The sequence below is a fragment of the Lampris incognitus genome, chromosome 10 (assembly GCF_029633865.1).
Source record: "Lampris incognitus isolate fLamInc1 chromosome 10, fLamInc1.hap2, whole genome shotgun sequence".
In the NCBI taxonomy this organism is placed as follows: domain Eukaryota; kingdom Metazoa; phylum Chordata; class Actinopteri; order Lampriformes; family Lampridae; genus Lampris; species Lampris incognitus.
In genome coordinates this window covers 58,889,020-58,903,196 of record NC_079220.1, presented here as the reverse complement: position 1 = coordinate 58,903,196, position 14,177 = coordinate 58,889,020, and the positions used below count along the sequence as shown (strand labels likewise).

The 14,177-nt window shown below is 43.9% G+C and overlaps 1 protein-coding gene across 1 annotated transcript in view; it reads right to left on the bottom strand.

Moving 5' to 3' along the window:
- LOC130119999 (voltage-dependent T-type calcium channel subunit alpha-1I-like) overlaps window positions 1-13,819 on the bottom strand; it is a 287,779-nt gene extending 273,960 nt beyond the window's left edge. The window contains exon 1 of the mRNA XM_056288611.1: window positions 13,572-13,819. Within this exon, the coding sequence (XP_056144586.1) occupies window positions 13,572-13,819 (248 nt within the window). The remainder of the gene's footprint in view (window positions 1-13,571) is intronic.
- Window positions 13,820-14,177: the final 358 nt, after the last annotated feature.

Here is a 14,177-nt window from a genome sequence, read left to right as displayed (position 1 = left end):
AGCACTCAGCCAGTCATGTCCAGACAGCCATCATGACGTGGTTCCAGAACCATCTATGTACCACATCATGAAAACTGTCAGCAAGATGCAGTTTTATGAGACTGGACCAATTACAAAGTCTTCAAAAGGCAAAGTGGGTACAGTGCCAGCAGGGGGCTGGGTGGGTACACAGAGCGCTCATGCTGAAAGTGGGTGCTGTGCCAGCAGGGGGCTGGGTGGGTACACAGAGCGCTCATGCTGAAAGGCTCCTCCTTGATCACCTCTCGGAATAACAACGAGCTGTGCTCGCTTTCTGACAGCTAATTAAGTCATTCCACTCCTGCTCCCCCGATTATGTCCCGGCATGGGAAGCTGATGCTTCCACCAGCGGAGTCTTCCCATCACTTCCTGTCTGCTGTGCAACACTCACCCATCGCCAGGACAACGTCTCCAATGCAGCACCACGCTGCTCTGCAGTGTTTCCCAGCAAGCATCAAGTGCAAAGCAGAGGGACACCACAGACCCATCCATCACACCAAACCTGTCCATCACACCAAACCCGTACATCACACCTGACCTGTCCATCCTACCAGACCCGTCCACCATCACAGCAGACCCATCACACCAGACCTGTCCATCACACCAGACCCGTCCATCACACCAAAGCTGTCCATCACAGAGCCAATACCAAATCAGTTAGAGTCACCAGTTCACCTGACACATGTCGGGACTGAAAGAGGAACCCACAAGAAGACAAGTATCCAAAGGAATTGAATCGAGTGCAACTGGACTTGGTATATATCCGTGAAGACATTTCGCCTCTCATCCAAGAGGCTTCATCAGTTCCTGCCTTTCTGACTAGACCAAGGTAGTCTGACTGGCTGCTGATGAGACTCAGATATTTAGCCTCTTTGGAGTCGTTATCAGAGCTAACGATGTCCATGGCTCTTTGTGTTCCGATGTGTAGCAACGCCAGTCGTTATCAGAGGTATTGATATGTGTGGCTCTTTGTGATGCGATGTTAAGCAGCGCCGGTCGTTGGGGGTGTTAGTTTCGACTTCGTTAATGCTCCATTTAGTGGTCATGAGTCGTTAGGAGCCGTTAGTAACCAACTGTTGTTCTTGGAGGCTAAGCTTCTTAAGTCTCCTACGGGAGTCTGCTACGGGATGAAACCCTCCACTATAGGACCAACCTCAGCCCAGACCTGATTTGCCAACTACTGGACCTTTGCATGAACACTACATATTTCCAATTCAGGGGCCAGTTTTACAGACAGAAACACGGCTGTGCAATGGGCTCACCAGTATCGCCCATTGTGGCCAACTTATATATGGAAGAGGTAGAACACAGGGCCCTGAACTCCTTCAAAGGAACAACTCCAAGCCACTGGTTCAGATATGTGGACGACACATGGGTCAAAATCCAAACACAAGAGGTGCAAGCGTTTACCAAACACATCAACTCAGTGGACAAGAACATTAAGTTCACAAGGGAAGACATAAAGAACAACAGTTTGCCCTTCTTGGACTGTGACGTCCACATTGGGGAAGACAGGAGCCTCCACATTGGGGTTCACAGGAAACCTACACACACAGACCAATATCTACTTTTCGACTCACACCACCCTCTGGAACACAAACTGAGCGTCATCAGAACTCTGCAACACAGAGCTGACAATGTGCCCAGCAGCACTCAGGCCCAACAAGAAGAACACAAACACCTGAGGGGAGCTTTAAAAACCTGCGGCTGACCCAGTTGGACCTTTGTGAAACCTGCAACACGTTCCAAAAAGAACAACCGGGTGAGCGACGAGGAGAAAAGGAACAGAAAGAAGAGCACAGTCATCCCGTATGTTTCTGGGGTCTCCGAGAAACTCAGGAGAATTTTTAACAAACACCGCATCCCGGTATACTTCAAACCCAGTAACACACTCCCACAAAGACTGGTTCATCCCAAAGACCGTGTACCACACACCCGGAAAAGCAATCTGGTGTATGCTGTACAATGCGATGAGGACTGCACTGACCTATACATAGGAGAAACCAAACAACCACTACACAAACGGATGGCCCAACACAGAAGACCACACTCCTCAGGACAAGACTCAGCAGTCTATCTACACCTAAAGGAGGAGACACACTACTTCCAGGACAGCAACGTACACATTTTGGACAGGGAAGATAGATGGTTTGAAAGAGGGGTGAAGGAAGCCATCTATGTGAAACTGGAAAAACCATCCCTCAACAGAGGAGGAGGTCTGCGACACCACCTATCTCCCACTTACAATGCCGTCCTTTCATCTCTACCCAGGAGACTCAAGAAGCCTGGCCTCCAAGAACAACAGTCGCTCACTAACGGCTCCAACCACTCTCATGACCACTGAATGGAGCACTAACGAAGTTGAAACTAACACCCCCGACGACCATCGCTGCTTAACATCGGATCACAAAGAGCCATGCACATCAATACCTCTGATAACGACGGGCGTTGGTAAACATCGGATCACAAAGAGCCATGGACAGCGTTAGCTCTGACAACGACTCCTAGAGGATAAATTCTGAGTCTCATCAGCAGCCAGTCAGACTAGCTTGGTCTAGTCAGAAAGGCACGAACTGAGGAAGCCTCTTGGATGAGAGGCGAAACGTCTTCACGGATATATACCAAGTCCAGTTGCACTTGATTCAACTCCTTTGGTAACCATGACGACCTGGATGAATGAGAACATTCACAGACAAGAAGACAAGTAGACGGTGCAAATCCCACACTGAAGCATTCAGATCCGAGCCATGTCCACGTTAAAATGAAATGCCGTAAAAAAAAGCTGTGAAAAATGTGTACCTGCGTTTCCCCTCCAAAAAAAGAAATGGATAAACACAACATAAAAGAGACAACCATCAAACCCACCCTTCCATAGCCCTTATCTAACCTGCTGTGTTGTCCAGCATCATTACTGCACACCTTTGTTCTAGTCTCACACACGTGTGTGTGTGTGTGTGTGTATGTATGTGAAGCTCAACTGTGAACAGTGCCTGCATTATGTGCGCTCACGTGTGTGTGTGTGTGTGAAACTGATTGATGGCTAATTGAGTCATTAAATTTCAGCTCTCCCTAACACTGCCTGGCAGGGAACGCTGATTAATCTTTGCTAGTGTTGTAAAAGAGGCGACAGTCTATTGTGTGTGTTATGTGTGTGTGTATGTGTGTGTGTGTGTGTGTTGTATGTGTTTGTGTGTGTATGTGTTCTTGCCTCTCCATCTCTGTTTTATGATTCAACCACATCAACCATCTCAACTAAAACGCTAATGGCATCACACACAGAAACACACACACACACACACAGAGTTGCCAGCCTCCATGTTTAGCTGGCTTACTGTGGGAGTCCCCCTGGGGGGCAGAAGGCACCGGGCGGCGGTGTCGTGTGGGGCATGTGTGTGTGCAGCTGAGCCACGGGGCCAGCTGAGATGGCGGAGCCGGGCCATTAGAACACGTATCCTCCCCCACACCACGCTCCAAGTCTGCACGGCAAGAGGAGAGACTGAGGAGACGACATCTACTCACCTGCCTCGCTGTCCGTCCGTCTGACGGGGAGGCGGGACATTGTCTCTCTGACTACACAAAACCAGTCAGAACCACATAAAACAGAATCCTGCCATACCAGCCCGGCGCTGGCTTCTGTACAGTATGTAAAGGCTTGTTTGAATCTTCCATCCTGCTGGCGCCACAGTACAAGGCCTTGGAGTTACCTTGGATTAAAGAGATACCTGTCCTGTTGTTCATGATGTAAGGACTGGGGCTGTGATCAGAGACAAATGGCAGCCCTAAAATCACATTAACGGCCAGACGAGAGACACCGGCGGCCAAGTAACTGATTGCCAGTCGGTGAAAATGTGGTACCTTGCCACGTCACAAATCACCATTAGCATAGAGGGCGTGTCCGTAGCGGGGCGCTATAAAAGAAGAGACACCCCCCCCCCGCTTCCTTGCTAGTTCAAGTTGAAGTTGGTTTTGCTGAGATTTCATCATTGAGCTTGGTAGCCGTATTGCCATCCATTCATCCACCCATCCATCTACCATCCGCCTATCTATCGATCTGTCTATCTGTCTGTCTATCTATCTATGTCACCAGTGAATTTCTAATTTTTCTACAGCAAGAGGTTTAGCCCCAGTGTTTAGCCCGTGCAGCCACAGCCACACGACCACCCTGAAAACTTCAGTCGCCAATAGCTATGAAACGATAAAACCACACCTACCTTTCGGTTGTAATTCAAAAACGGGGCGTCTTAACAATGTGCTCAGAAACAGCACGAAGGTGTCTCTTTACCACACTTAGTATCTCTTTAATACATTAGTATCTCTTTAATAGAGTAGTATATCTTTAATACATTAGTATCTCTTTAATACATTAGTATCTCTTTAATACAGTAGTATCTCTTTAATATATTAGTTTCTCTTTAATACATTAGTATCTCTTTAATATATTAGTTTCTCTTTACCACACTTAGTATCTCTTTAATACAGTAGTATCTCTTTAATACATTAGTATCTCTTTAATATATTAGCATCTCTTTAATACATTAGTATCTCTTTAATACATTAGTATCTCTTTAATATATTAGTATCTCTTTAATATATTAGTATCTCTTTACCACACTTAGTATCTCTTTAATACATTAGTATCTCTTTAATAGAGTAGTATCTCTTTAATACATTACTATCTCTTTAATACATTAGTATCTCTTTAATATATTAGTTTCTCTTTAATACATTAGTATCTCTTTAATATATTAGTTTCTCTTTACCACACTTAGTATCTCTTTAATACAGTAGTATCTCTTTAATACAGTAGTATCTCTTTAATATATTAGTTTCTCTTTACCACACTTAGTATCTCTTTAATACAGTAGTATCTCTTTAATACAGTAGTATCTCTTTAATATATTAGCATCTCTTTAATACATTAGTATCTCTTTAATACATTAGTATCTCTTTAATATATTAGTTTCTCTTTACCACACTTAGTATCTCTTTAATACAGTAGTATCTCTTTACCACACTTAGTATCTCTTTAATATATTAGTATCTCTTTAATACATTAGTGTCTCTTTAATATATTAGTTTCTCTTTAATACAGTAGTATCTCTTCAATAGTTTCTCTTTAATACATTAGTATCTCTTTAATACATTAGTATCTCTTTAATACAGTAGTATCTCTTTAATACATTAGTTTCTCTTTAATACATTAGTTTCTCTTTAATACATTAGTATCTCTTTAATATATTAGCATCTATCTCTTTAATATATTAGTATCTATCTCTTTAATATATTAGTATCTCTTTAATACATTAGTATCTCTTTAATATATTAGTTTCTCTTTAATACAGTAGTATCTCTTTAATACATTAGTATCTCTTTAATATATTAGTATCTCTTTAATACAGTAGTATCTCTTTAATACATTAGTATCTCTTTAATACAGTAGTATCTCTTTAATATATTAGTATCTCTTTAATACATTAGTATCTCTTTAATATATTAGTTTCTCTTTAATACATTAGTACCTCTTTAATACATTAGTATCTCTTTAATACATTAGTATCTCTTTAATATATTAGTTTCTCTTTAATACATTAGTACCTCTTTAATACATTAGTACCTCTTTAATATATTAGTTTCTCTTTAATACATTAGTACCTCTTTAATATATTAGTTTCTCTTTAATATATTAGTATCTCTTTAATACATTAGTATCTCTTTAATATATTAGTATCTCTTTAATATATTAGTTTCTCTTTAATACATTAGTATCTCTTTAATATATTAGTATCTCTTTAATACAGTAGTATCTCTTTAATACAGTAGTATCTCTTTAATATATTAGTTTCTCTTTAATACATTAGTATCTCTTTAATATATTAGTTTCTCTTTAATACAGTAGTATCTCTTTAATACAGTAGTATCTCTTTAATATATTAGTTTCTCTTTAATACATTAGTATCTCTTTAATATATTAGTTTCTCTTTAATACATTAGTATCTCTTTAATACAGTAGTATCTCTTTAATATATTAGTTTCTCTTTAATACATTAGTAATTCTTTAATATATTAGTATCTCTTTAATATATTAGTATCTCTTTAATATATTAGTTTCTCTTTAATACAGTAGTATCTCTTTAATACATTAGTATCTCTTTAATATATTAGTACCTCTTTAATATATTAGTATCTCTTTAATACATTAGTATCTCTTTAATATATTAGTATCTCTTTAATATATTAGTTTCTCTTTAATACAGTAGTATCTCTTTAATACAGTAGTATCTCTTTAATATATTAGTATCTCTTTAATACAGTAGTATCTCTTTAATATATTAGTATCTCTTTAATACATTAGTATCTCTTTAATATATTAGTATCTCTTTAATATATTAGTTTCTCTTTAATACAGTAGTATCTCTTTAATACATTAGTAGCTCTTTAATATATTAGTACCTCTTTAATATATTAGTATCTCTTTAATACATTAGTATCTCTTTAATATATTAGTATCTCTTTAATTTATTAGTTTCTCTTTAATACAGTAGTATCTCTTTAATACAGTAGTATCTCTTTAATATATTAGTTTCTCTTTAATACATTAGTATCTCTTTAATATATTAGTTTCTCTTTAATACATTAGTATCTCTTTAATACAGTAGTATCTCTTTAATATATTAGTTTCTCTTTAATACATTAGTAATTCTTTAATATATTAGTATCTCTTTAATATATTAGTATCTCTTTAATATATTAGTTTCTCTTTAATACAGTAGTATCTCTTTAATACATTAGTATCTCTTTAATATATTAGTACCTCTTTAATATATTAGTATCTCTTTAATACATTAGTATCTCTTTAATATATTAGTATCTCTTTAATATATTAGTATCCATATAAGCCAGCCAATACCCTCCAGTCTTTTTCGTTGAGCCCAAACCTTTCGGGGTAACGCACACACACTCACACACTATATGCATGCACGCACGTGCAAACATACATACACACACACACACACACACACACACACACACACACACACACACACACACACACACACACAGAGGAAAGGCTAGGTATCAGATGATGATGACAATGATTATCATCCATCCATTATCCAAACCACCTATCCTGCTCTCAGGGTCGCAGGGATGCTGGAGCCTATCCCAGCAGTCACTGGGTGGCAGGCGGGGAGACACCCTGGACAGGCCGCCAGGCCATCACACAGGGCCCACACACACACACACACACAGACACACAACACACACACCTAGGGACAGTTTAGTACGGCTGATTCAGCTGACCCACATGTCTTTGGACTGTGGGAGGAAACCGGAGCCCCCGGAGGAAACCCACACAGACACGGGGAGAACATGCAAACTCCACACAGAGGACGACCCGGGACCACCCCCAAGGTTGGACTACCCCGGGGCTCGAACCCAAGACCTTCTTGCTGTGAGGTGACCGTGCTAACCACTGCACCACCGTGCCACCCATTATTATTATTATGATTTCTTTCGTGTTTCCTGTTTTACATCCTGTAGAGCCGGGTCCAAACTATGGACCTGAGGCGGTATGGGGCAGATGTCACTTGATTGACAGTACTCGTGGTAATATGTGGGCTGTTCTGAGTAGGCCGATCTTCTGGACTGCGCTGATGTTGATGTTGCCTGGGATACGGTTGGTGAACTTTTCCATTCCCTTCTTCATGGGTCCTAGAGCTCCGATGACCACTGGTGCTGTTTCGGGCTTCATGCCCCACATCCTGTTGATTTCAGTCTGCAGGTCTTTGTACTTGGTCAACTTCTCTGTGACTTTCACTGTGGTGTGTTTTTTCGGGAGGTGTTGCCGTGTCGATGATCATGCACCTCTTTTGCTTCCAGTCCTTGATAACGATGTCGGGCTTGTTGGCTTTTATCTCTCTGTCAGGGTGGATGGGCGTGGCCCAGAGGATGGTGACGTCATTGTTCTCAGTGACCGTTTTTGGCTGCTGTTCGTACCACTCTCAGTGGTCTTGGTCTTGTAACTCCTGCAGATCTTCCAGTGCCAGTACATGTACTCGGTCTTTGCCAGTTCCGAGCAGCCTGACACAATGTGGTCGATGGTTTCTTGGTACGTTCCACAGATTCTGCGTTCTGGGTCGGTTCCATCTTTGATGATGCGATGGTGACAGGATCTGGTTGCCAGGCTCTGGTCTTGTGCAGCGATTATCAGGCCCTCCGTCCGTCTCTGCTTTCAGCCCGGTGCTCCTCAGCCACTGGTGTGTCTTTGGTTGGTCCACATCTGCGTCTTTCATTCTTTTTGGGTACTTCCTGTGCATTGCTTTGTCCTCCCAGGTGTTTGCAGTTGCTGCTGGCCATGGTGTTTTATTGCTGCTTCACTCGTTTGGTGTAGATGGTAGTTGCCTCACTTTCTGTTGGTGGGGTTTCTGGGACATCAAGCTCTTTCTTGAACTGTGCAGCTTCTTTATTGATGGATTATCATTATTATTACTATTATTATTATTATATTCATTAACCAAATACAGTTTTTGCACTTTGATCTGGTGACTAAATATTTTCTATACAATGTGTAAGTCAAACAACAGACAGAAGTTAACATAGTTGGTAAATGATTTGTGCAGGTTCTGTTTCATATAAGTTCAAATTCACGGGCTCTGCTTCTCTGAGGGTTTTGACTGAATAGGAATGGAAAAGAAAATGTAAATGAAGTCAATTTTTTCCCTCTTCTTGTCATGCAAATGATAAAGTTGACTTTTTTTTTGCGCATACGAGAGAGATCACGAAAGGTCGAGGTGACCCTGAATTGCCTCGCACTTTGCAACCTCAGCAGCTCGCTCAATAAAGCGAGTGTCGATGAAGTCTTTTGGAAGGCAGCAGTAAATCAATAGACCTGTCTAGATGATCAGAATGGCCACTGTCATTCCTGCCAGACACCGATATGTACACCAACAACTGAGGTTAAGGATAGTTCATGGAAGTGAACCGCCGTTCAACGTTAAGTATCGGTGGTCATGTAGAAATATAATCTTTCTGTCCTGCACCTGCGTACGATAAACTGGTCAGACCGTAGCTCAAGTTATTACAGTGTGCAAAGCCTCCTCCTCAGCATGCTGGTCTGTATTTCCCATACGAGTGGATGGATGCTGCACTAGCGCCTCCTCTGGTCGGCCGGGGTGCCTGTTGGGGAGGGGGAACTGGGGGGAATAGCGTGATCCTCCCACGTGCTACGTCCCCCTGGTGAAACTCCTCACTGTCAGGTGAAAAGAAGCGGCTGGTGACTCCACATGTATGGGAGGAGACATGTGGTAGTCTGCAGCCCTCCCCGGACCAGCAGAGGGGGTGGAGCAGAGACCGGGACGGCTCGTAAAATAGAATCATTGGGAGCACGTGCAGAGAGAAAACTCTGCACTTACTTTGACAAGACACTAGAATGTTCTGCTGCAACGGAAAAGCACATCCAAAAAAAGGCAAAGATATGGAGAGGGAGAGGTGGTGCGGGGTGGATGGGGGGGGGGTGTTACAGAGGGATGTAGGTAGGCAAGGTCAGGGCTAAGCGGATGAAAAACAACAGAAGCAGAACATACAGCAGAGAGGAGAGATAGCGACTCTGTGAAAGTGGTGAGGGATTACCAGAAGAACACCATGCCAAAAAAAAAAAGGGAGGAGAGAATATGGAGGGGAGGAGAGCACTAGGTTAGATAACGGGATGAGAAGAGGAGGGTGTAGGAGTGAGTGAGGAATTGGACGAGAGAGGAAGAGAGGCTGAACTTGGGGTGAGGATGCACTGACGGGTACGACTGGGGTGAGAGCAAGGCAGAGAGGAGTGAGTGTAATGACAGAATGATGGAAGGAGATGGGGTGAGGGGACAACAGACACCCGTCAGCTGTGACCACCGGCTGAGAGGGGACAACGGACACCCGTCAGCTGTGACCACCGGCTGAGAGGGGACAACAGACACCCGTCAGCTGTGACCACCGGCTGAGAGGGGACAACGGACACCCGTCAGCTGAGAGGGGACAACAGACGCCCGTCAGCTGTGACCACCGGCTGAGAGGGGACAACGGACACCCGTCAGCTGTGACCACCGGCTGAGAGGGGACAACAGACACCCGTCAGCTGTGACCACCGGCTGAGAGGGGACAACGGACACCCGTCAGCTGAGAGGGGACAACAGACGCCCGTCAGCTGTGACCACCGGCTGAGAGGGGACAACGGACACCCGTCAGCTGTGACCACCGGCTGAGAGGGGACAACAGACACCCGTCAGCTGTGACCACCGGCTGAGAGGGGACAACAGACGCCCGTCAGCTGTGACCACCGGCTGAGAGGGGACAACGGACACCCGTCAGCTGTGACCACCGGCTGAGAGGGGACAACAGACACCCGTCAGCTGTGACCACCGGCTGAGAGGGGACAACAGACACCCGTCAGCTGTGACCACCGGCTGAGAGGGGACAACGGACGCCCGTCAGCTGTGACCACCGGCTGAGAGGGGACAACGGACACCCGTCAGCTGCGACCACCGGCTGAGAGGGGACAACGGACACCCGTCAGCTGCGACCACCGGCTGAGAGGGGACAACGGACGCCCGTCAGCTGTGACCACCGGCTGAGAGGGGACAACAGACGCCCGTCAGCTGTGACCACCGGCTGAGAGGGGACAACAGACACCCGTCAGCTGTGACCACCGGCTGAGAGGGGACAACAGACACCCGTCAGCTGTGACCACCGGCTGAGAGGGTGTGGCGTCTTACGCATGCCTGAGTGTTAGTAGTGATGGAGGACATATTTGCCTTTGTCCCATCTTCCTTCTCTTCCATACTTGGGTGGGTTTTCATTTGAGAAATGGCTAGAGGCGTGGTTAAGCAGTGTCTGTAAGAGGACGTCACTGTGAGGTGCAGGTGCGCCCCCTGGAGTTAGTTAATGGCGGCAGCTTGCAAACATGCGCCTCAGGATACGCCTTGGAACACGCTGTCCAGGAGACTGCAGGTTCACACCTTTCCAGCTCAACACCATCAACCCAAACTGAACTGACCTACCGAGACAGAGTCAGCTGCCGACAGGAGCTGAGACCCTTATGGCCGAGGCCTTGTGGGAGGGACCTGCTAACTGCTAGCCTGCTGCCTCGGTAAGCTAGCCCACCTCCCGGCTATTTCTCTAGTGTTGTAAATCAGTCCTTCTTTCTGTGTCTTCCCTCGTTTTCCATCTTTTCCACACACTCCAGGTTAGGAGTAGTATTGCATGCTTGACCCTGAAGCCCTAGACCCGACTAGTCCGTAACATTGAGCATACTGACCGAGGACCCAACGTGCAAGGCACTCTATCCAATATTACCTCACCATGCTTCGCATATGAGGTGTAAAATTGCAAAGTTAAAATTGCTGTTCAATTCTGTGAAAGGCAATCAATAAGTAACGCTGGACAATAAGTAACGCTGGACAATACGTAATACTGGACAATTAGTAACACTGGACAATAAGTAACACTGGACAATAAGTAACACTGGACAATAAGTAACACTGGACAATACATAATACTGGACAATTAGTAACGCTGGACAATACATAACACTGGACAATAAGTAACGCTGGTAAATAAGTAACACTGGACAATACATAATACTGGACAATTGGTAACACTGGACAATACATAACACTGGACAATTAGTAACGCTGGACAATACATAACACTGGACAATAAGTAACACTGGACAATAAGTACCACTGGACAATACATAATACTGGACAATTAGTAACGCTGGACAATACATAACACTGGACAATTAGTAACGCTGGACAATACATAACACTGGACAATTAGTAACGCTGGACAATACATAACACTGGACAAATAAGTAACGCTGGACAATAAGTAATGCTGGACAATACATAACACTGGACAATTAGTAACACTGGACAATTAGTAACACTGGACAATAAGTAACGCTGGACAATAAGTAACACTGGACAATTAGTAACACTGGACAATACATAACACTGGACAATTAGTAACACTGGACAATACATAACACTGGACAATTAGTAACACTGGACAATAAATAACACTGGACAATTAGTAACACTGGACAACACATAACACTGGACAATTAGTAACACTAGACAATAAGTACCACTGGACAATTAGTAACACTGGACAATACATAACACTGGACAATAAGTAATGCTGGACAATAAATAACACTGGACAATTAGTAACACTGGACACTACATAACACTGGACAATTAGTAACACTGGACAATTAGTAACACTGGACACTACATAACACTGGACAATTAGTAACACTAGACAATACATAACACTGGACAATTAGTAACACTAGACAATACATAACACTAGACAATTAGTAACACTGGACAATACATAACACTGGACAATTAGTAACACTGGACAATACATAACACTGGACAATTAGTAACACTGGACAATAAGTAACGCTGGACAATAAATAACACTGGACAATTAGTAACACTAGACAATACATAACACTGGACAATTAGTAACACTGGACAATACATAACACTGGACAATTAGTAACACTGGACAATACATAACACTGGACAATTAGTAACACTGGAAAATACATAACACTGGACAATTAGTAACACTGGACAATATGTAACGCTGGGCAATAAGTAACACTGGACAGTAACTAATGCTGGACAATAAAGAACACTGGACAATAAACAACGCTGGACAATAATTAACACATTGGACCATCTAAAATTTACTGAACACCGGATTACTCTGGATTACTCTGGATTACTCAACTGCCTTGCTCATTCTTCTCTGTGTTAATGATTATAGTAGCCATATTTAATTCATTTTGAATGTTCCCATCATTCGTTGGCTTGCTAAAATCAGAACTTAAATGGTACTATCCATCCATCCATCCATCCATCCATTATCCAAGGCACTTATCCCAACTGGGGCCGCGGGATGCTGAAGCCTATCCCGGCAGTCAATAGGCAGCAGGTGTGGAGACACCCTGGACAGGCCGCCAGGCCATCACAGGGCCCACACCCACACCCACACACCCACACACACATTCATACCGAGGGACAATGTAGTACGGTGATTCACCTGACCTACATGTCTTTGGACTGTGGGAGGAAACCGGATCACCCGGAGGAAACCCACACAGACACGGGGAGAACATGCAAAATTCCACAGAGAGGATGACCCCCAAGGTTGGACTACCCCGGGGCTCGAACCCAGAACCTTCTTGCTGTGAGGCGACCACGCTAACCACTGTGCCGCCCCGGCTCCCAGTTACCATGTCACCTAAAGTTGGGCAGTTGCCCCCTGTTTTCCTGTGACACATGTATGGTATTATCAAGCTTTAAAATCATTGGAGAGTTTTGCAAATCCATTTTTATCATTGTTAAGAAGCTTGCTAATCAACGTAATAATAATAATAAATGGTAGGAGACTACCCAAATAAAGTAAATGTAGGGTTAACAAAACACAAAAGGCCAGAATACTCAGATTACGTCGGTGGATGAACCGGTGCGTTCTCTCGGTCTCATAAAGGATATGGGCTCGACACCATGCGGATGCACCAGTTGCGAGGGCAGGTTGTCTGCTTGAGGCAGAAGAAGACCACAGGTGCCAGCTCTGGGAAGGGCACCACGAGCGTGCTTAGGTCACTGCCGATACTGACCTCATCCCCTGGCCCCACCTCCTCCATGATGTCATCAGCTTGCGCCGAACTGTAGTCCTCACACAGCCCCAGCCCTGCCGGGGACACGCCCCCAAGCGGCACGGGACACTCCTCGCTCGTCATGGCAACCCAGCCCAAATCTGAAAGATAATGGAGGTGGAAACCGCATTAATATGATTAACACAAGGTGAGCAACATCTCTTGAAACTGTGGCTGTACATTTTGAAGAAAATACACATCACTGTTGGATTTTAACCAACAAACAATAGAATTTACTTATTTATTCATTTATTGTGGATTCCCCCATTTTTCTCTCCAATTGTACCTGGCCAATCACCTCGCTCTCTGTCCCGGTCTCTGCTCCACCCCCTCTGCTGATCCGGGGAAGGCTGCAGACTACCACATGTCTCCTCCCATACATGTGGAGTCTCCAGCCGCTTCTTTTCACCTGACAGTGAGGAGTTTCACCAGGGGGATGTAG